General features: G+C 42.2%; 1 protein-coding gene across 1 annotated transcript; it reads left to right on the top strand.

Annotated features, from left to right (window-relative positions):
* Positions 1-13,115: 13,115 nt before the first annotated feature.
* Positions 13,116-14,381, top strand: LOC139367573 (intelectin-like). Its single transcript, XM_071105827.1, has one exon. It carries the CDS (start codon positions 13,185-13,187, stop codon positions 14,154-14,156), a length of 972 nt encoding a protein of 323 aa, XP_070961928.1. The 5' UTR covers positions 13,116-13,184; the 3' UTR covers positions 14,157-14,381.
* Positions 14,382-20,295: the final 5,914 nt, after the last annotated feature.

Raw genomic sequence — 20,295 nt, forward strand, 5'->3', positions numbered from 1 at the left:
ATTCCATGCTGTCACTTGTCCACTCAAGCTTAACATTACCTATTGCCCACCAGGTGCCCTTGGAGTGTTCCCCAATGAGCTTGACACCTTGATAACCTTATTTCCTGATGATGGCACATCGCTCTTTGTACTTCGTGACTTAACTTCCTGACATCTGCCTTCCCAACTCTCGGTCCTCTCTTGCCTATTTTGACCTCACACTTTCCCAATCCCCTCCAACTCACAAGGCTCATACACTTGACCTAATCTTTACTAGAGGCTGCGCACATACTAATCTCACTACCCCCCCCCCCCCCCCTCTTCCTGCACAAGATGCTCATCCAGGTAATGCAAACTTGTCTTGTTTTATTTGAGTAATTGATCCCATTCACCAGGTTAGTTGACTGAGAACCCATTTTAATTTACAGAAACAACTTATCTGTAGGTATTTTGTGTATTTCTATGCAAGATGTATCAAAAATATGTTTCAGAAGAAACCAACAGGTTTTGATCTATTTTAGGTATAGTTCTGTGTGTAGTACCCAAGATGCTATTGCTTCCTGAGTGTCAGTGCTGGACCAGCCACTTCAATAACACACCAGCAGATGGCCAAGTTAATGTTTCACAATGTGGCTTGAATTACAAATATCAGACTGTTGAACTATTCTAAACTATGCTTTGGGATTCTACGTTTTGATGTGAGTAGGAGTGACTCTCACTCACAATTAAAACCATGTTTTATTAGCTAAATTAAAAATAAAAGCGTTGATCGGAATGGCTGCTAAACGATGGTGTGTGCTTCTGCCTGTTCCAGATCCCGACTGAGCTGGAGCACAGTGGCGTGGACAGGAACAAGGAGCAGCTCCCATTCTCGGTCACCTGGTCTCTACATGGAGCCCATTCTAAAGTTACATACTGTACCATCATCAGCACTGTCCCCTATGTTTTACTCAATGAAAGTAACATACTATAAATAGGATAGGTCATTTACTCTTTATTTCAGGCTCTTATTCTAAAGCTGAAACATCCATACCCCAATCCTGGGGTAGTCATCAGTGTCCTGGCTACCATTGGAGAGCTGGCTCAGGTGTGAAATGTTGCCAACCTCTTGCCCTACCAGCAAACGCTAGTGACATTCAGTAAATATATATTTTTTTCATGTTCAGTGTATAGTGTGTTCTATTGTGTATTCCAAATTATTTAACTGTCTGACAATGGTGGCCAACTTTGGGATCCCCTGTGGGAATCAACCTTGTATTTTCACAATTGATTTCTTTTGATTGTCACTCTCCAAGATGTTTTCTCCCTACTAGACACGTCCTAGGCTACGACAATTATAAAAACAGTGTACTGTTTATGCACTGTATTATGTTAAGCATTGGCAATCCCGGAATTGTGAATTGTGAACAACACAGGCCGAGTGGAGCGAAATGACAGACTGAATACAGTAAGTTGTATATCTGATAGGTGAGGTGCATTGTAGGCTTGCTGTAAATTAGCTATGCAAGGATAGATGGCCTCTTTGCACCAGAGGCAAGCTCTGATTTGGTTGTTGACACCAGGCCCTCCAGGTGAACAGGTTGGAGATGAGGAAGTGGATGGATGAGCTGTTCCCCATCATCATGGACATGCTCTGTGAATCCTCTTCCCTAGCCAAGAGAAGAGTACGTATGTGCAATTGTATAGGCATAAGTTAATATTTTTTTCTCACATTATCTTCAATTGCAAGCCTTTCCCCCAACCATCTCTTGTAATATCTGGTGTTATTATATTTACATGCTTTCAAAAGGATGCTATTGTATTGATCATATTCCACACAGTACTGTTAGCAGGCATTTTATGGTACTATTATGGCTTCAGATGTATTTGTGATTTGATGACATTCTCAGTGTGGTAACACTTTTTCCTTTCCACCAGGTGACACTGTGGACTTCAGGCAAACAGGTTGCCAGCAGGGGATACGTGGTGGAGCCCTAAAACAAATACTACAAGTACTCTTCATTCTCCATTGTGACTCCATTTGGGATTCACCCACAGTTTCATAGAAGCAATGGTTAAACTCAAAGCGACAGCACAAAATGTTTTGTATGACGCCAGATGCAGCTGTCAAGATTCACAACACTAATATAGCCCTAGGTGTGGTAACACCTTTGAATTACACTCCTAGTTAAGAATGAGGTGGAAAATGCTCTTTGTTTCACCATCTCACATGTTACTACACCGGCTTTCTCCACTGATCTAATGTTCTGTCGATAGAGATGTCATATGGTCTAATATTGTGGCTCTCTCCATCAGGCTTTTCGTCTGCTGGGCTTGCTGGAGCCCTGGACCACTACAAGCAGAAGGTGAACATCGGCCAGTCACGAGACGCCTCGGCCGTCAGCCTCTCGGATTCCAAGTCCAGCCAGGACACCGGTGAGCTCCGGCCGCTGTCTTTAACACCTCTTCTCTCTCTCACACGCACGCATACACACATATACACACATTAGTTTTGTTGGTAGGTAGAGTTCACCTGTTTTTTTTATTTTGTATACTTTTTCTGTGGTATTGACTTTACACTAGAGAAAAGCTATTTGCGTTACCAAAGGTCCCGGTTCTAGCTGCCACGAGTACCCAATTGCAGCTATGAGCTGGGCTAACAAATGGCCATATCCACTGATTGACTTTATTATCACTGGAATCTGCTGCATGTAGGGCACTGCTGAGGCCTAGCAATGTCAACAGAATTTATGGCTTTACAACCTGTCTGAGCCCAAGTGTCTTTGTACGTCTGCACACTTTGTCTGATTGCGAACCAAAAGATCCAACACGGGGAGGCTGACCTCCGTTCAGACAAAGTGAAGTGACCCACATATTTGGCCCCAAGGCTTGGAGTTTTTCCCATAAATCCTGATGTATATGGCTTTGTAATGATTTTATAGGTCATATAAAATTCCTAATGGCCCATGCACTGGTGAGACCAACGCCTTGACGTCATTTGGGTCACAGGATTAGGCTACACTGTCCATTGTAGATTGAGAGTGAATGTTTTACTCATATTCATGTATATATTACATTTATGCATTATACCCACACCGTAAATCACTCATCTTTCTCATGGAGGAAGTACTCGATTCTGTGTGATAGACTGATCTCCCCGAAGTGAATTCAGTCCTCCAAGATAATAACATATGCAGCCTCCTGTGGCGCCTTCTCTTTACTCAGTCTAGAGATGAAACGGCTTGCAAAAATGACAAGCTTTTTTTATTTTTATCTGCAACTTTAAAAAAAATGTTTTGTCATATGTGAATCAATTTGCCGGGAGCATTGCATGGAAAATGTCAATCGGGACCTACACTACCGTTCAAACGTTTGGGGTGACTTAGAAATGTCCTTGTTTTTTTTGCACTTTTTGTACATTTTAAAATAACATCAAATATCATCAGAAATCCAGTGTAGACATTGTTGTAAATTGCTTTTGCAGCTGGAGACGGCAGATTTTTTTTAATGGAATATCTACATAGGCGTACAGAGGCCCATTTATCAGCAACAATCTGTTCTGTGTTCTAATGGCACTTTGTTAGCCTTTTAAAATGAAACTTGAATTATTTTTTATTTTTTTATTTTTTTACCTTTATTTAACTAGGCAAGTCAGTTAAGAACAAATTCTTATTTCCAATGACGGCCTAGGAACAGTGGGTTAACTGCCTGTTCAGGGGCAGAACGACAGATTTGTACTTTGTCAGCTAACTGATTATTAGAAAACCCTTTTGCAATTATTTTAGCACAGCTGAAAACTGTTGTGCTAATTAAAGAAGGAATGAAACTGGCTTTTAGACTAGTTGAATATCTGGAGCATCAGCATTTGTTGGTTTGATTACAGGCTCAAAATGGCTAGAAACAAAATACCTTTCTTCTGAAACTCAGTCTATTCTTGTACTGAGAAATTAAGGCTATTCAATGGGAGAAACTATCTCGTACAATGCTGTGTACTTCTCGCTTCACAGAACAGTGCAAACTGGCTTTAACCAGAATAGAGTAATTGGGTGGCCCCGGTGCACAACTGAGCAAGAGGACAAGTACATTTCAGTGACTAGTTTGAGAAACAGATGCCTCACAAGTCCTCAACTGGTAGCTTCATTAAATGGTACCGGCAAAACACCATTCTCAACATCAACAATGCAGAGGCGACTCCGGGATGTTGGCCTTCTAGGCAGAATTCCAGTGTCTGTGTTCTTGCCCATCTTAATCTTGACTTTTTATTGGCCAGTCTGTGATATGGCTTTTTCTTTGCAACTCTGCCTAGAAGGCCAGCATCCCATCCTCTTCACTGTTGACATTGAGACTGGTGTTTTGCCGGTACTATTTAATGAAGCTGCCAGTTGAGGACTTGCGAGGTCTGTTTCTCAAACTAGAAACCCAAATGTACTTGTCCTCTTGCTTAGTTGTGCACCGGGGCCTCCCACTCTGGTTAGGGCCAGTTTGCCAGTAGTACACAGCGTTGTATGAGATCTTCAGTTTCTTGGCAATGTCTAGTATGGAATAGCCTTCATTTCTCAGAACAAGAATAGACTGAGTGAAAGGTATTTTGTTTCTGGCCATTTTGAGCCTGTAATTGAATCTACAAATGCTGACGCTCCAGATACTCAACTAGTTTAAAGAAGGCCAGTTTTATTGCTGCTTTAATCAGGACAACAGTTTTCAGCTGTGCTAACATAATTGCAAAAGGGTTTTCTAATGATCAATTAGCCTTTGAAAATGATATGCTTGGATTAGCTAACACAACATGCCATTGGAACACAGGAGTGGTGGTTGCTGATAATGGGCCTTTGTACGCCTATGTAGATATTCCACAAAAATCTGCCGTTTCCAGCCACAATAGTCATTTACAACATTAACAATGTCTACACTGCATTTCTAATCAATTTTATGTTATTTTAATGGAGAAACATGTCCTTGTTTTTGAAAGGAAAGCAAATTTTAAGTGACCCCAAACTTCTGAACTAATGTATTCGTCACTAACACACAGATGCGCTGTGACTTTGGGCTCTGTGGACAGTAATAGTTTTAGCAGGCCTGCTAAAAGGGCTCAGTTTGGAATTGAGGCTCTCCAACGGAGGATATGGTTACATCAAGGTCAGTGTCTGGAGCAGCTATAGTCTATGGCAGTTGGCTGCTGCGGTGCACTGGGGATACTGCAGGTCCTGCTTCAGTGCTGGAAAGCAATTGGCTATGTTAGGGGTCTTCAACTTGTGGCTGCAGATCTGCATGTGGCTCCATTGCTGCTCCTTTGTGGTAGGAAGTACTGGGCTAGGTGCAGCACTTAACCTGAACCACCACCCCAGTGAATGCAATATCCAGGCCAAGAGTTGGACACCAAGGCCTCAAGAATGATAATGGTATGATGTTACAGCTCAGAGATCTGATAAAATGCCCCAGTTCCAACAGTACTCTGCATGCTCTGACGCCATGTAACTCACACTAACCTAGATACTGTATGTGTTCGGGGGGGTGACAACACTTCAGGTCCCATGAAGACATTGGTGAAGAAATGGTCATACCTAATTGTCAAAGTAAAGATACCTTAATAGAAAATGAGTCAAGTAAAATGAAGTCACTCTGTAAAATACTACTTGAGTAAAGGTGTTTGGTTTTAAATATCAAAAATAAATGTAATTGCGGAAAATATACTTAAGTTTCAAAACTTAGTATAAATGATTTCAAATTCCTTATATTAAGCGACCCAGACGGGACCATTTAAATGTATTTCGTTTTTTAAAATATACTTATAGCCAGGTGAACACTGACACAATTTACAACCAAAGCATTTGTTTAGTGAGTCCGGCAGATCAAAGGCAATAGGGATGACCAGGGATGTTTTCTTTTAGTGTGAATTTCACAATTTCTGTCCTGCTTTTGGGTGCCAGAGAAAATGTATGGAGTTAAGTACATTATTTTCTTTACAAATGTAGTGAAGTAAACGTTGTCAAAAATAAAGTACAGATTCCCCCCCCCAAAAAAAGTAGTACTGTAAGTACTTCATACCACTGCATGAAGGAGACATCATGACTTTGACCAGCTGCTATCTACAGTTGTACTGTGCAGCGCAGTGGTAATCTGAGAGAATTTACAGATTTGACACCACTATGCAATTTTGTCACCTAAAGACTGTCAGTCTAGACTAGGGGAGCAACACTCACTCATCCCCATTTCTCTGGCTGGCACATAGGGCAGCAGCAAAAGTGGTCTTTGGCCGTCTTCTCCACCATGGCCTAGATCCTGATGTTGTTTGCGTCTCCATTAATCTCCACATTGTGTAGGGCCTAGTAAAGGTCCCATATACTGCTCCCGAGTGGTGCAGCGGTCTAAAGCACTGCATCTCAGTACTAGAGGTGTCACTACAGACCCTGGTTCGATCCCGGCCTGTATCACAACCGCCTTGAGTCCCATAGGGCGGTGCACAATTGACCCATTGTCTGGGTTAGGCCAGGTTTGGCTGTCATTGTAAAATAAGAATTTGTTCTTAACTGATTTTGCGTAGTTAAAATAAAACAAGGCGATAGAAATACTTACCTATCCAAAGGAACACGGGCGCTCTGCCCAAGTGCCCATCTATTGCGTTTGGCTTCTAAACTACAGCGTAAAGGGAGGGGCAATTTATACAGACTGGGACTTGCGTTAGGGGTTGAAACTCAACTCCTTCACTGGGCAATTAAACGTTTAATATCAGACATCTGTTTCCTCGACTCGCCTGTAAAACCAAACCCTGCTCACTGCAGCAGACAGGGCTGTTCTTGGTCACCTAGGGTATTGTGACTGTGAAGCAAAGAGTTTTGGCTTGGGAAGTGCTCTTTAAAAAAATAAAAAATAATCAAACATATTTCCACCTTTTGTCTACTTATTAGTCAAATTAAAGAGATGCAGTGCTTTCGGAAAGTATTCAAACCCCTTGACTTTTTCCACATTTGGTTACATACACATTTTTTTTGGTTCTTTTTAGCCCTTTTTTTCTCCCAATTTATGATATCCAATTGGCAGTTAGTCTTGTCCCATCGCTGCAACTCCTGTACGGACTCAGGAGAGGTGACAGTTGAGCCATGCGTCACCGAAACACGACCCCGCCAAGCCGCACTGCTTCTTGAAACACTGCTCGCTTAACCCGGAAGCCAGCCACACCAATTTTTCAGAGGAAACACTGTGCACCACCTCATGACAAAGCAAAAGCCGGTGTAGACCTCTTTGCAAATGTATAAAAACAGAATTTACAAACGTTTTCAGACCCTTTACTCAGTACTTTGTTGTAGCACCTTTGGCAACGACTACAGCCTCTAGTATTCTTGGGTATGATGCTACAAGCTTGGCACACCTGTACTTGGGGAGTTTCTTCCATTATTCACTGCAAATCCTCAAGCTCTGTCAGGTTGTATGGGGAGCAATGCTATTTTTAGGTCTTGCCAGAGATGATCAAGTCCTGGCTCTGGCTGGGCCACTCAAAGACATTCAGAGATTTGCCCAAAGCCACTCCTGTGTTGTCTTGGCTGTGTGCTTAGGGTTGTTGTCCTGTTGGAAGGTGAACCTGCGCCCCAGTCTGAGGTCCTGAGTGCTTTGGAGCAGGTCTTCATCAAGGATTTATCTGTACTTTGCTGTGTTCAGCTTTCCCTCTCCTGACTAGTCTCCCAGTCCCTGCCACTGAAAAGCATCCCCACAGCATGATGCTGCCGCCACCATGCTTCACCGTGCCAGGTTTCCTCCAGATGTGACACTTGGCATTCAGGCCAAAGAGCTCAATCTTGGTTTCATCAGACCAGAGAATATTGTTTCTCAGTCCAAGCGGGCTGTCATGTGCCTTTTACTGAGGATTGGCTTCCGTCTGTCCACTCTAGCATAAAGGCGTGATCGGTGGAGTACTGCAGAGATGGTTGTCCTTCTGGAAGTTTATCCCATCTCCACAGAGCAACTCTGGAGCTCCATCAGTGCCATAGAGGTCTTGATCACCTCCCAGACCGAGGCCTTTCTCCCCCGATTGCTCACTTTGGACAGGCAGCCAGCTCTAGGAAGAGGCTTGTTGGTTCCAAACTTATTCCATTTAACAATGTAGGTCACTGTGTTGTGAACCTTCAATGCTGCAGAAATGTTTTGGTACCCTTCTCCAGATCTACAAGCCTGTCTCGGAGCTTTGCGGACAATTCCTTCGACCTCACGGCTTGGTTTTTGCTCTGACATCAAGTGTGGGACCTTTCATATAGACAGGTGCCTGCATTTCCAAATCATGTCCAATCAATTGAATTTACCACAGGTGGACTCCAACTTGAAGAAACATCTCAAGGATGATCAATGGAAATAGGATGCACCTGAGCTCAATTTGAGTCTCATAGCGAACGGTCTGAATTATTACAAACATTTCTAAACCGGTTTTCGCTTTTGAGAATTTGTTTTTATTTAAGCAATATTAGAATAAAGATGTATCGTAACAAAGTGGAAAAAGTCAAGGGGTTGGAATGTTTTCAGAATGCATTCTATCATGCCCCTTATATAAAATATTAGCTCATCAAATCAAGAAGTATCAAATGTTGGTTCTACATGAGCAATTAGTCATACTTGTAGAATTTGAAAAGGTATCTAAGTAGCCCAACAGATGGGCCCTATATGAATGATAAGCTAAAAACAAGACAGTTCTCAGTTTCAATGCTGAAAGAAATAGGCTATCCAAAGGTATTATAAAATGATTTCACTTTAGTCGCTCAGGGCAGGGGAGTAAGTTACCTGTATGATTAGGCAAAATATAATAAAATAAGGTCTCACGGTTTATTTCACGTTTGTAGATGACCCGTGTTGAACCATTAACTTTCCTAACCCTTTACACTTGTTCCCGTATATGGATTGAAAATGGCCTACATTGGAATTCAGTACAGGAACATGCTATACAGTACCAGTCAAAAGTTTGACACCTACTCATTTTCAGTGTTTCTTTATTTTTACTATTTTCTACATTGTAGAATAATAGTAAAGACATCAACTATGAAACACATCTGGAATCATGTAGTAACCAAAAACGTGTTAAACAAATCAAAATATATTTTAGATTCTTCAAAGTAGCCACCCTTTGGCTTGACAGCTTTGCACACTTATTTAATTTTTTTATGACCGTTTTATTTGTACTTTTTACTGCTTATTTTCCTCAATTGGTGGTTAGTCTTGTCCCCTCACTACAACTCACCTACGGACTCGAGAGGCGACGGTCGAGAGCCATGCGTCACCGAAACACAACCCTCCCAAACTGCACTGCTTCTTGAAACACTGCTCGCTTAACGCAGAAGCTAGCCACACCAATGTGTCGGAGGAAACACTGACTAGCTGGCGACCGGGATTAGCTTGCAGGCGCCCGGCCCGCCACAATTAGTCGCTAGAGCCTGATGGGACAAGGAAATCCCTGCCGGTCAAACCCTCCCCTAACCCGAGCGACGTTGGGCCAATTGTGCGCTACCTCATGGGTCTATCGGGCCGGCTGTAACGCAGCCTGGGTTCGAATGACTGGTCTGTAATGACGCCTTAACCACTACGATGCAGTGCCTTAGACCGCTGCTCCACTCGGGAGGCCAACTTCGCATGCTCTTGGCATTCTCTCAACCAGCACAAATGGAGAAAATGAATCACTATCCTTTGATCTTCATCAGATGACACTCATAGGACTTCATGTTACACAATACATGTATGTTTTGTTTGATTGTTTTTATATAAATATGAACTTAATCTGTTTACATTGACGCGTTACGTTCAGTAGTTCTAAAACATGCATTGATTTTGTAGAGAGCCACATCAAATTACAGAAATACTCATCATAAATGTTGATGAAAATATATTTTTTTAACTTTACGGAAAAAGCAAACCATGCAATAATCTAAGTACAGCGTTCAGACAACAAAGCAGCCAAAAAGATATCTGCCATATTGGGTAGTCAACATTAGTCAGAAATGGCATTATAAATACTCACTTACCTTTTGATCTTCATCAGAATGCACTCCCAGGAATCCCAGTTCCACCATAAATGTTCGATAATGTCCATCATTTATGACCAAATAGCCTCTTTTGTTAGGGAGTTTGGTAAACATATCCAAACGCGCGTTCAGGTCCAGTCGGACAAAGTTCAAAAAGTTATATTACAGGTCGTAGAAACATGCCAAACTAAGTATAGAATCAATCTTTAGGATGTTTTTAACAAATCTTCAATAATGTTCCAACCGGAGAATTCCATTGTCTGTAGAAAAGCAATGGAACGAGAGCTAACTCTCTCGTGACCGCGAGTCATGAGCCCAAGGCACTCTGCCAGACCACTGACTCAAATAGCTCTCATGAGCCCCTCCTTTATAGTAGAATCCTCAAACAAGTTTCTAAAGAAGACGGTTGACATCTAGTGGAAGCCTTAGGAAGTGCAACATAACCAATATCCCACTATCTACGACAGGGGCTGAGTTAAAAAAAAACTACAAGCCTCAGATTTCCCACAGCCTGGTTGGATTTAGCTCCTCCTAGTTAGCTCCTACGATTCAGTGTCAGTTCATATCATTCTATTACATACAGTACATGCATACCGCAGAATGATAAATCATGCAATTATTATTCTCAAGATAACCAAAAGCATTTAGCTGCAAACACCTGTTCTCACCATCTTCAGTTCAATTCATCTAACTTTCTTTCATGGCAACTCATAAGCAGGCCATGTCATTTGTTTCATAGTCGATATATAATCATATTTCATGGCAGTGTAATGGTTAGCTTTGTTTACAGAAGGATGAAAGAAGACAATGTCTGTCACGAAGAGTTAAGGAGTCTTTGCAGCGTGTAGATGATGCAGGTATCATTGCATATTTCCCATCACCTGATGAACAACCACAATACCAGTCTGGTGTTAATCTTTCTGTGCTGTATTGACGTATCCTGAAAATGACATCTGCTGCTTTAGATTGAAAGGTCATATCTCAGTTATTGTTTTCATATCTACAAAAAATAAGCTATTTTCTTTACTTTCAGAGAGCGAGCTGATCAAGGGGTCGAAAATGTAGATATTGCCAGATGTTCACTGTCTGGGGACCAGGCCGTGAAGCGTTTATTGCTGGCAATTGTCCACAACCAGAGGTAATTAAACTGTTCTATGTTCTTTTTCTCTCCATCTCCGCCTGGTCTTGTTGTACATGGAACCTGTCTCGCATGCATTAAATTAAAAAAACTTAAGATATCAGCCTGCCAATTTTCAGATTTACACCACATAGTCCAGTGAAAATAGCTGTGTTTATCTGTTGCTGCCAAGTCATGATTTCCCTGTGGGGTTAGCCTTGCAATAACCAAGTGGTGAGACTCATAGCCCTCTATTTAAATGTTTCAGGTACATTCCGATAGGTGTCTGCGTCACATACAGAATCGACTATTGACGTTATCTTCTATTGTTTGTCCTCGTGTCTGTTTTTCAAGCATAAAGTACTCTTGTCACTTAGTGTGGACACCAGGTGAGCACACACACACACAATCTCTTCACTTCATCCTTCTCCCTAAATCCTCTAGGTTATATCAGCTGTTTTGGTGAACCCCTCATCTGAACTGGCTGACAGGGCACAGCATGATCATTGGGAGGTCACTTGGTCGGGTCAACAGGAAGTATTATTAAAGAGATGCTTTACATTGACATTTAGATGTTGTAGTCCCAGTTTAAATGATCCAAGGTCGGTTTTGCATTTCACCTCCTGATGATTGTGATGACTGACCTTGTTAGAATAAAAAAAAAACAGGCTTAATCATGCTCTCTCTCTGTCTCTCGTCTGGTTAGGAGACACTGCATTTGTAAGAACTGAAAGATAATTAGGGTAGCACTGTAATTCATTAATCATATGCTGTCTGGCGCTGTTCTTATCTCTTTCCCTTTCAGTCTAATCACCTCTCTCCCAACCTCTTTCTTCCTCGTTTTTATAATATACACCGTATGTGCATTGAACTTTTTTATAATATTACAATTATCATAACTATAATGCATTTATGTATTTAAAACATCTGGACAATGAACTTCTTTCAATAAAGCGTTTTGCGTTCTCCGCTGGTTGAAATGAAGTATCTAATTGAAAAACTATCATGTGTCCTCAGATTAATGCAGATGAAGGGAGTTAGATATGCATAGGAAGTGTGGTGTACTGTTTTTTTCTGTATATATTAATAAAAAATCAGCCTTTACTTAAATCATGTTTCTAGTCTATTGCATAGTTACAATGTGTAATCATTGATGTCCCAGGAGTGCTAAACACTGTTGAAGTGTATAATTGTAATACGTACATGCAGACACAGCATCATTCAAAGAATGGAGTTTGATACTCCTGGTATTGGATATGACTGAAAAATAATCTAATTCATACCTGAACTGCACCTTTATTTATCAAGGTAGAGTACATGATCAGTGAATATATTAAATGTATAGGCTACAATGTGGGGATCTCATGCATGGTAATAACTACATATACATGTACAGTGGAAGTCGGATGTTTACATACACTTAGATTGGAGTCATTTACTCATTTTTCAACCACTCCACAAATTTCTTGTTAACAAACTATAGATTTGGCATGTCTGTTAGGACATCTACTTTGTGCGTGACACAAGTAATTTTTCCAACAATTGCTTAGAGCAGATTATTTCACTTATAATTCACTGTATCACAATTCCAGTGGGTCAGAAGTTGACATACACTAAGTTGACTGTGCCTTTAAACAGCTTGGTAAATTCCATAAAATGATGTCATGGCTTTAGAGGGCTTCTGATAGGCTAAGTGACAAAATGTTTTCAAAATTGTTTTCCTCACCTTTTAGTCTAATAATCTCAACTGCTCCCTTTTTTCTACCATGGTTATGCATATGCTTTCCACATTTCTTCTCTAAGAAACATTTAAATTTAGCCCTATCCATATAGACCTCTTCCCATGAGTGTAAAGGGTTAAAATTCCAGAAAACCGTTGGAGGATTCTGGATTTCCTGCTTATTCCCATCTGATTTCTATGAATCTTCCAACCAGGGTTTTTGGTAAACCTCCAGATTGAGAAAGATACCGGAATTTAGCAACCCTATTGACAACAATCAAATATTAACTCCATTTGGATGTTGAACTGGTCTTTGCCCAGTCTGTCAAAGAGACTAGAGCACGATACTGAACAGATACTTTACTGAGGATAAATTAAGCATTGTTTTCTCCTGATGATGATCCATCTACTGATGGTGCAACTGCCTCAATTTGTAAAAGCATTACAAGAAAATGGGCATGCAGAGGCTCCAGGAGCCACAACAGTCTTGAACGGTTTGGAGAGGCTGAGAAATAGGGCCAGTTTCATTGCCAAAAGCTGTAAGGAAATAAGAGACAGATATGACCAAAAAGAAGATGGGCTGTACTACCTCACCACAGCCAACGGGGGGATCTACCAGACCTTCTGCGACATGACTACTACTGGCGGTGGCTGGACACTTGTGGCGAGTGTGCACGAGAACAACATGTATGGGAAGTGCACAGTGGGTGACCGTTGGTCTAGCCAGCAAGGCAGCAACCCTAACTGGCCAGACGGAGATGCAAACTGGGCCAACATGGTTACTTTTGGAACCACAGATGGTGCCACCTCAGATGACTTCAAAAATCCTGGCTATTATGACATTGTGGCAGAAGACATGTCGGTGTGGCACGTTCCCAACAACTCCCCTATGGAACACTGGAACATAGCCGCCATCCTCCGCTACCACACAGAGAGACGCTTTCTCACCATTTATGGGGGAAACCTGCACCAACTCTTTAAGCTCTACCCAGTGAGATATAATGCTGGGGCATGTGGCAACACAGGACCTGCCATTCCAATCGTGTATGACTTTGGGAACATAGAGACCACCAGAAATTTTTACGGGCCCAACTTAAGAAACCAGTTTGAGCCTGGCTTCATTACTTTCAGACCAATAAATAATGAACGTGCAGCCATGGCTATCTGCTCTGGGGTCAAACCAAAGCCAAACACTCGCTGCGACACTGAACATTACTGTATTGGTGGTGGTGGACACTTCCCTGATCAGGCCCCTCGTCAGTGTGGTGACTTCCCAGGCTTTGACTGGAATGGCTATGGTACCAACACAGAATGGAGTTCATCAAAGGAGATTACTGAAGCAGCTGTGTTACTCTTCTACCGTTAAAATCCATTCTATTGATTATCAATGCCTTCAGATGGCAAGATGTAAAGATACATTTACTTAATACTGATGCTTATACTATAATCAACATCACAGCACTATGATTTGCATTTGTTTAATCTATAAATTCCGAATACATACGTATCGCATTTCCCTGTTTCAAACTGAAAGAGACTATTACAATTTTGTGAATATGAATGGCTGAAATAAAGACTACTCTAAAGGAGATATAAGTTGTGGTTTCAATATGCTTTGTCTTGTTGGCATGAAAGACGTGCCAAAATGTATAGTTCGGTTAACTTTACTGTTCGCTGTCAAATCCCAATATGTCCGTTCCCTGTGTAACTTCAATATTGCAACAAATGATATGTTTATTTAACTTGCTACAAACAAATACAGGTTCTGTACTTTCACATACAGTGCCTTCAGAAAGTATTCACACCGCTTGACTTTTTCTATATTATATTGCTACAGACTGAATTTAAAACGTATGTTTTTTTTTATTTAAAAAATAATAATTTGGTCACTGGCCTACACACAATACCCCATAATGTCAAAGTGGAATGTTTTTCGAAATTGTTACAAATTTAAAAGATTATCTGAATGTTTTAAAAGTCAAGTATTCAACCCCTTTGTCATGCCAAGCCTAAATAATTTCAGGAGTAAACATTTGCTGAACAAGTCATATAAGTTGCATGGACTCACTCTGTGTGCAATAATAGTGTTAAACATGAGTTTTGAATAACTACCTCATCTCTGTAACGCACACATACAATTGTCTGTAAGGTCCCTCAGTCGAGCAGTGAATTTCAAACACAGATTCAACCACAAAGACCAGGGAGGTTTTCCAATTCCCCGCAAAGAAGGGCACCTACTGGTAGAGGGGTAAAAATAAAGCAGATATTCCTTTGAATAACGTGAAGTTATTAATTTCTTTGGATGGTGAATCAATACATCCAGTCACTACAAAGATACAGGCATCCTTCCTAATTCAGTTGCCGGAGAGGAAGGGAACAGTCGAGCGATTTCACCATGAGGCCAATGGTGACTTTAAAACAGTGAAAGGTTAAAGGCTGTGATGGGAGACAACTGCGGATGGATCAACAACATTGTAGTTACTCCACTACTAACTAACCTAACTGACAAGTGAAAAGAAGGAAGATTGTACAGAATAAAAAATATTCCAAAACATACATCCTGTTTGCAACAAGGCAATGTATTGCAATCATTTTGGCAAAGCAATTGACGTCTTGTCCTGAAAACAAACTTACAGTGGTTCTTCCTTTAAAAGTTGCCGTGCACTGCAGCACAGCTTGCCGGGTGCCGCAGAATTTTATGGCAAGGTGTCAGCCATTGTTGCCAGAATGACGCAATTTACCATAATCTGCCACCATCTACCACAAAATGTAAAGCTCCAAACTTTTAAAGGAAGAACCACTATGTTTGGGGCAAATCCAATACAACACCTTACTGTACTCCTTATTGTCAAAGCATAGTGGTGACTGTATCATTTCATGGGTATGCTTGTAATTTTTAAGGACTGGGAAGTTTTTCAGGATAAAAAATGTACGGAATGGAGCTAAGCGCAAGCAAAACCCTAGAGAAAAACCTGGCTCAGGTGTAGATTGAGGGAAAACAACTATTTAATCAATTGTAAAATAAGGCTGTAACGTAACAAAACATGGAAAAAGTCAAGGGGCCTGAATACTTTCTGAATGCAATGATTGAGCAAATTGCAGTGGCCCTAGGGGACGAGTTCAAACTCTACCTGCTGCAGCTCCTTCCACACTGCTGTACGTCTTCATGCACGACATGAGCAAGGGCTGCCGTTTGACCATCATGGTAAGGTCATGAGGATAACGTCATCTACCTCCACACAGATTTACTTCTGGGGGATTGCTTGCCCACCTTTTGGTCAGAATAGGACCTTTCCAAGAAAGTGTCAGCGGGCAGAACTGGTTGAAATGACATTTACCTCTGGATGTGTATATCGATCCAGTTATGTCATTGCCCGCTCATTTATCCCATTGCCTTAGCCAGCAATGACATAAATGTCTGGTCCGACACAGACATGCAGAGTTACATTTGAGTGTGGGAGTCTCATCACTTTGGACTATGTCGTGTGCTTTATTCTCCCAGCACCACAGATGTAGTAAGGAAGTCTCATCACTTTGGACTATGTCGTGTGCTTTATTCTCCCAGCACCACAGAGGTAATGTGAGTGTGGGAGTCTCATCTCTTTGGACTATGTCGTGTGCTTTATTTTCCCAGCACCACATAGAGGTAATGTAAGTGTGGGAGTCTCATCACTTTGGACTATGTCGTGTGCTTTTTTCTCCCAGCACCACAGAGGTAATGTGAGTGTGGGAGTCTCATCACTTTGGACTATGTCATGTGCTTTTTTCTCCCAGCACCACAGAGGTCATGTGAGTGTGGGAGTCTCATCACTTTGGACTATGTCGTGTGCTTTATTCTCCCATCACCACATAGAGGTAATGTGAGTGTGGGAGTCTCATCACTTTGGACTATGTCGTGTGCTTTATTCTCCCAGCACCACATAGAGGTAATGTGAGTGTGGGAGTCTCATCACTTTGGACTATGTCGTGTGCTTTTTTCTCCCAGCACCACAGAGGTAATGTGAGTGTGGGAGTCTCATCTCTTTGGACTATGTCGTGTGCTTTATTCTCCCAGCATCACCGAGGTAATGTGAGTGTGGGAGTCTCATCACTTTGGACTATGTCGTGTGCTTTTTTCTCCCAGCACCACAGAGGTAATGTAAGTGTGGGAGTCTCATCACTTTGGACTATGTCGTGTGCTTTATTCTCCCAGCACCACATAGAGGTAATGTGAGTGTGGGAGTCTCATCACTTTGGACTATGTCTTGTGCTTTTTTCTCCCAGCACCACATAGAGGTAATGTGAGTGTGGGAGTCTTATCACTTTGGACTATGTCGGGTGCTTTATTTTCCCAGCACCATAGAGGTAATGTGCCGGTGCGCTCATTAATATTTGTTCTGAAAACTTGTTTTTCCTGTAACCAATGATGACTACATCAACACGCATTGTAATTGTACAGCTGCAGTCATGGTTAGTGAAATATACAGTCTGAGGATTTGAGGAAACATAAAATGTAATGATCTTACAAACCTGATAAATGATTTATCTACTGCAGCAACAGCTCTCCATCACAGACCAGTTTACTTCCTGTTCTTCCAGTTACCATTTGTTTGGGTTTGCCATCAAAACTCACCCCGTGACTCTTTGACTCTAGCCAAAGCACCATCGTTACAACAACCCAGCCAATGAAGCATAGCTGGCACTCTCCTATTTCACCGATTTTAGTAATGACAACAATACAGGTTTTCCTCAAACAGCAAATCTCGGCGGTGAAAATAGACCATAGGGTTAACATCGCACTCTAACCCACCACAGTTATTCAACTCTCCTTTGTAGCGCTTGTCTTGTTTCTCTAAGGCAGCGATGAATATCAGCTAACCAGAAGCATGCTAGTTTCAACCCCCTACACTATGTCTGGGTATGGTCTTTCGAACCTGAATTCTGGGTTAAGTCCCAAATGGCACCCGATTTCCTATACAGTGCCATACTTTTCCCCAGAGCCAATAAGGGGGCTCTGGTCAAAAGTAGTACACTATATAGGGAATTGGGTGCCATTTGGGATGCAGGTCTAACCTCGATACGTATCACCAGAGGGTCATGGCAGAGCCAGAAAGAATCAGGTTACCTTCCTAGTCCAAGTAGAGAAAAGGAAACAGAACCATCATTTGTGGGAGCTGTCCGCCCCATCTCATTGAGAAATTGTGTACAGGAAAATCAGTTAGTTCCACAGAAAAGGTCTACCCACGAAGAAGAAGAATCTCTTTTGGATGATGAGAATGTTGGCATTGGCAATCACTTCTCACAAACAATACTGTACAGGTTGCATCCGTATGCTTTATAAATGCAAACGCCCAATTGACATTGCTGATGCAAAACAAGTTATTTCGTACCACATGCCCTGTTATATTTTTGGACCATCATACCAGTATAAGGATGCATAGTGTGCTACCTATACCAGTCGCTCCCACTAGGTGTACCATGAGCTCTGGTCCTTAGATTACCCTTTGTAACTCTACTGGCTCTATTGTGTCTTCAGCTCCTCTGTTAGGTGCCAACCTGGATGACTAGCTCCAGATGTTGCTGCCTCCCAAAAAGTACATTTTTAGTACAGCTCTGATTCACATGAGTATTTTCATTCCATGTTAAATTTTCTTTCCCACCTCTTACCAATTTGTACTATAGAATTTACTGTACCGAAGAAATGGGGCCTACTTTCTTAGATACAAAGTGCCAGGGTCTTAGGTTTTGTTGTCACACTCTGTTCATTAACTATCTGGGCTGGATGGAGGAAATGTGTTCATAATCAATCAATCAAATGTATTTATAAAGCCCTTTTTACATCAGCCGATGTCAAAGTGCAATACAGAAACCCAGCCTAAAACCCCAAACAGCAAGCAATGCAGGTGTAGAAGCACGGTGGCTAGGAAAAACTCCCTAGAAAGACAGGAACCTAGGAGGAAACCTAGAGAGGAACCAGGCTATGAGGGGTTGCCAGTCCTCTTCTGGCTGTACTGGGTTGAGATTATAACAGTACATGACCAAAATGTTCAAACGTTCATAGATGACCAGGAGGGTCAAATAACAATCATAGTGGTTGTAGAGGGTGTAACAGGTCAGCACCTCAGGAGTAAATGTCAGTTGGCTTTTCATAGCCGAGCATTCAGTGTTAGAGACCGCACATGCGGTAGAGAGAGTTGAAAACAGCAGGTCTGAGACAGTAGCACGTCCGGTGAACAGGTCAGGGTTCCATAGTCGCAGGCAGAACAGTTGAAACTAGAGCAGCAGCACAGCCAGGTGGACTGTGGACAGCAAGGAGTCATCAGGCCAGGTAGTCCTGAGGCATGGTCCTAGGGCTCAGGTCCGGGAGGGGAGGGCGAGGGAGAGAGAGAATTAGAGGGAGAATACTTCAATTCATACAGGACACCGCATAAGACAGGATAAATACTCCAGACATAACAGACTGACCCTAGCCCCCCGACACATAAACTACTGCAGCATAAATACTGGAGGCTGAGACAGGAGGGGTCAGGAGACACTGTGGCCCCATCCGATGATACCCCTGAAGAGGGCAAACCAGGCAGGATATGACCCCACCCACTTTGCCAAAGCACAGTCCCCACACCACTAGATATCTTCAAACCACCAACTTTCTACCCTGAGACAAGGCTGAGTATAGCCCACGAAGATCACCCCCCACGGCATGAACCTGAGGGGGGCGCCAAACCTGGACAGGATGATCCCGTCAGTGACTCAACCAACTCAAATGACGCACCCCTCCTAGGGACGGCATGGAAGAGCACCAGTAAGCCAGTAACTCAGCCCCTGTAAAAGGGTTAGAGGCAGAGAATCCCAGGGGAGAGAGAGGAACTGGCCAGGCAGAGACAGCAGTTCTTGCTCCAGTGCCTCAATCATAGGACCTACTGAAGAGATGAGTCTTCAGTAAAGTCTTAAAGGGCGAGACAGTCTGCGTCTCTCACGTGGATAGGCAGACCATTCCATAAAAATGGGGTTCTATAGGAGAAAGCCCTGCCTTCAGATGTTTGCTTAGAAATTCTAGGGACAATAAGGAGGCCTGCGTCTTGTGACCGTAGCGTACGTGTAGGTATGTACGGCAGGACCAAATCGGAGAGATGTGTAGGAGCAAGTCCATGTAATGCTTTGTAGATTAGCAGTATAACCTTGAAATCAGCCCTAGCCTTAAAAGGAAGCCAGAGAAATATGATTAGCATTTTTGGTTCGAGTCAAGATTCTAGCAGCCGTGTTTAGCACTCACTGAAGTTTATTTAGGGCTTTATCCCGGGTTGCCGGAAAGTAGAGCATTGTAGTAGTCTAATCTAGGAGTGACAAAAGCATGGATCAATTTTTCTGCATCATTTTTGGACAGAAAGCTTCAGATTTTTGCAATGTTACGTCAAAAGAGAGATCCGGGTCCAGAGTAACGCCGAGGTCCTTCACAGTTTTATATGAGACGACTGTACAACCATCAAGATTAATTGTCAGATCCAACAGAAGATCTCTTTGTTTCT

Source organism: Oncorhynchus clarkii, chromosome 16 (assembly GCF_045791955.1).
Source record: "Oncorhynchus clarkii lewisi isolate Uvic-CL-2024 chromosome 16, UVic_Ocla_1.0, whole genome shotgun sequence".
In the NCBI taxonomy this organism is placed as follows: domain Eukaryota; kingdom Metazoa; phylum Chordata; class Actinopteri; order Salmoniformes; family Salmonidae; genus Oncorhynchus; species Oncorhynchus clarkii.

Bases quoted from the DNA above. Each gene is read 5' to 3' on its own strand.
- LOC139367573 (XM_071105827.1), top strand. From the start codon at position 13,185: ATGATGATCCATCTACTGATGGTGCAACTGCCTCAATTTGTAAAAGCA.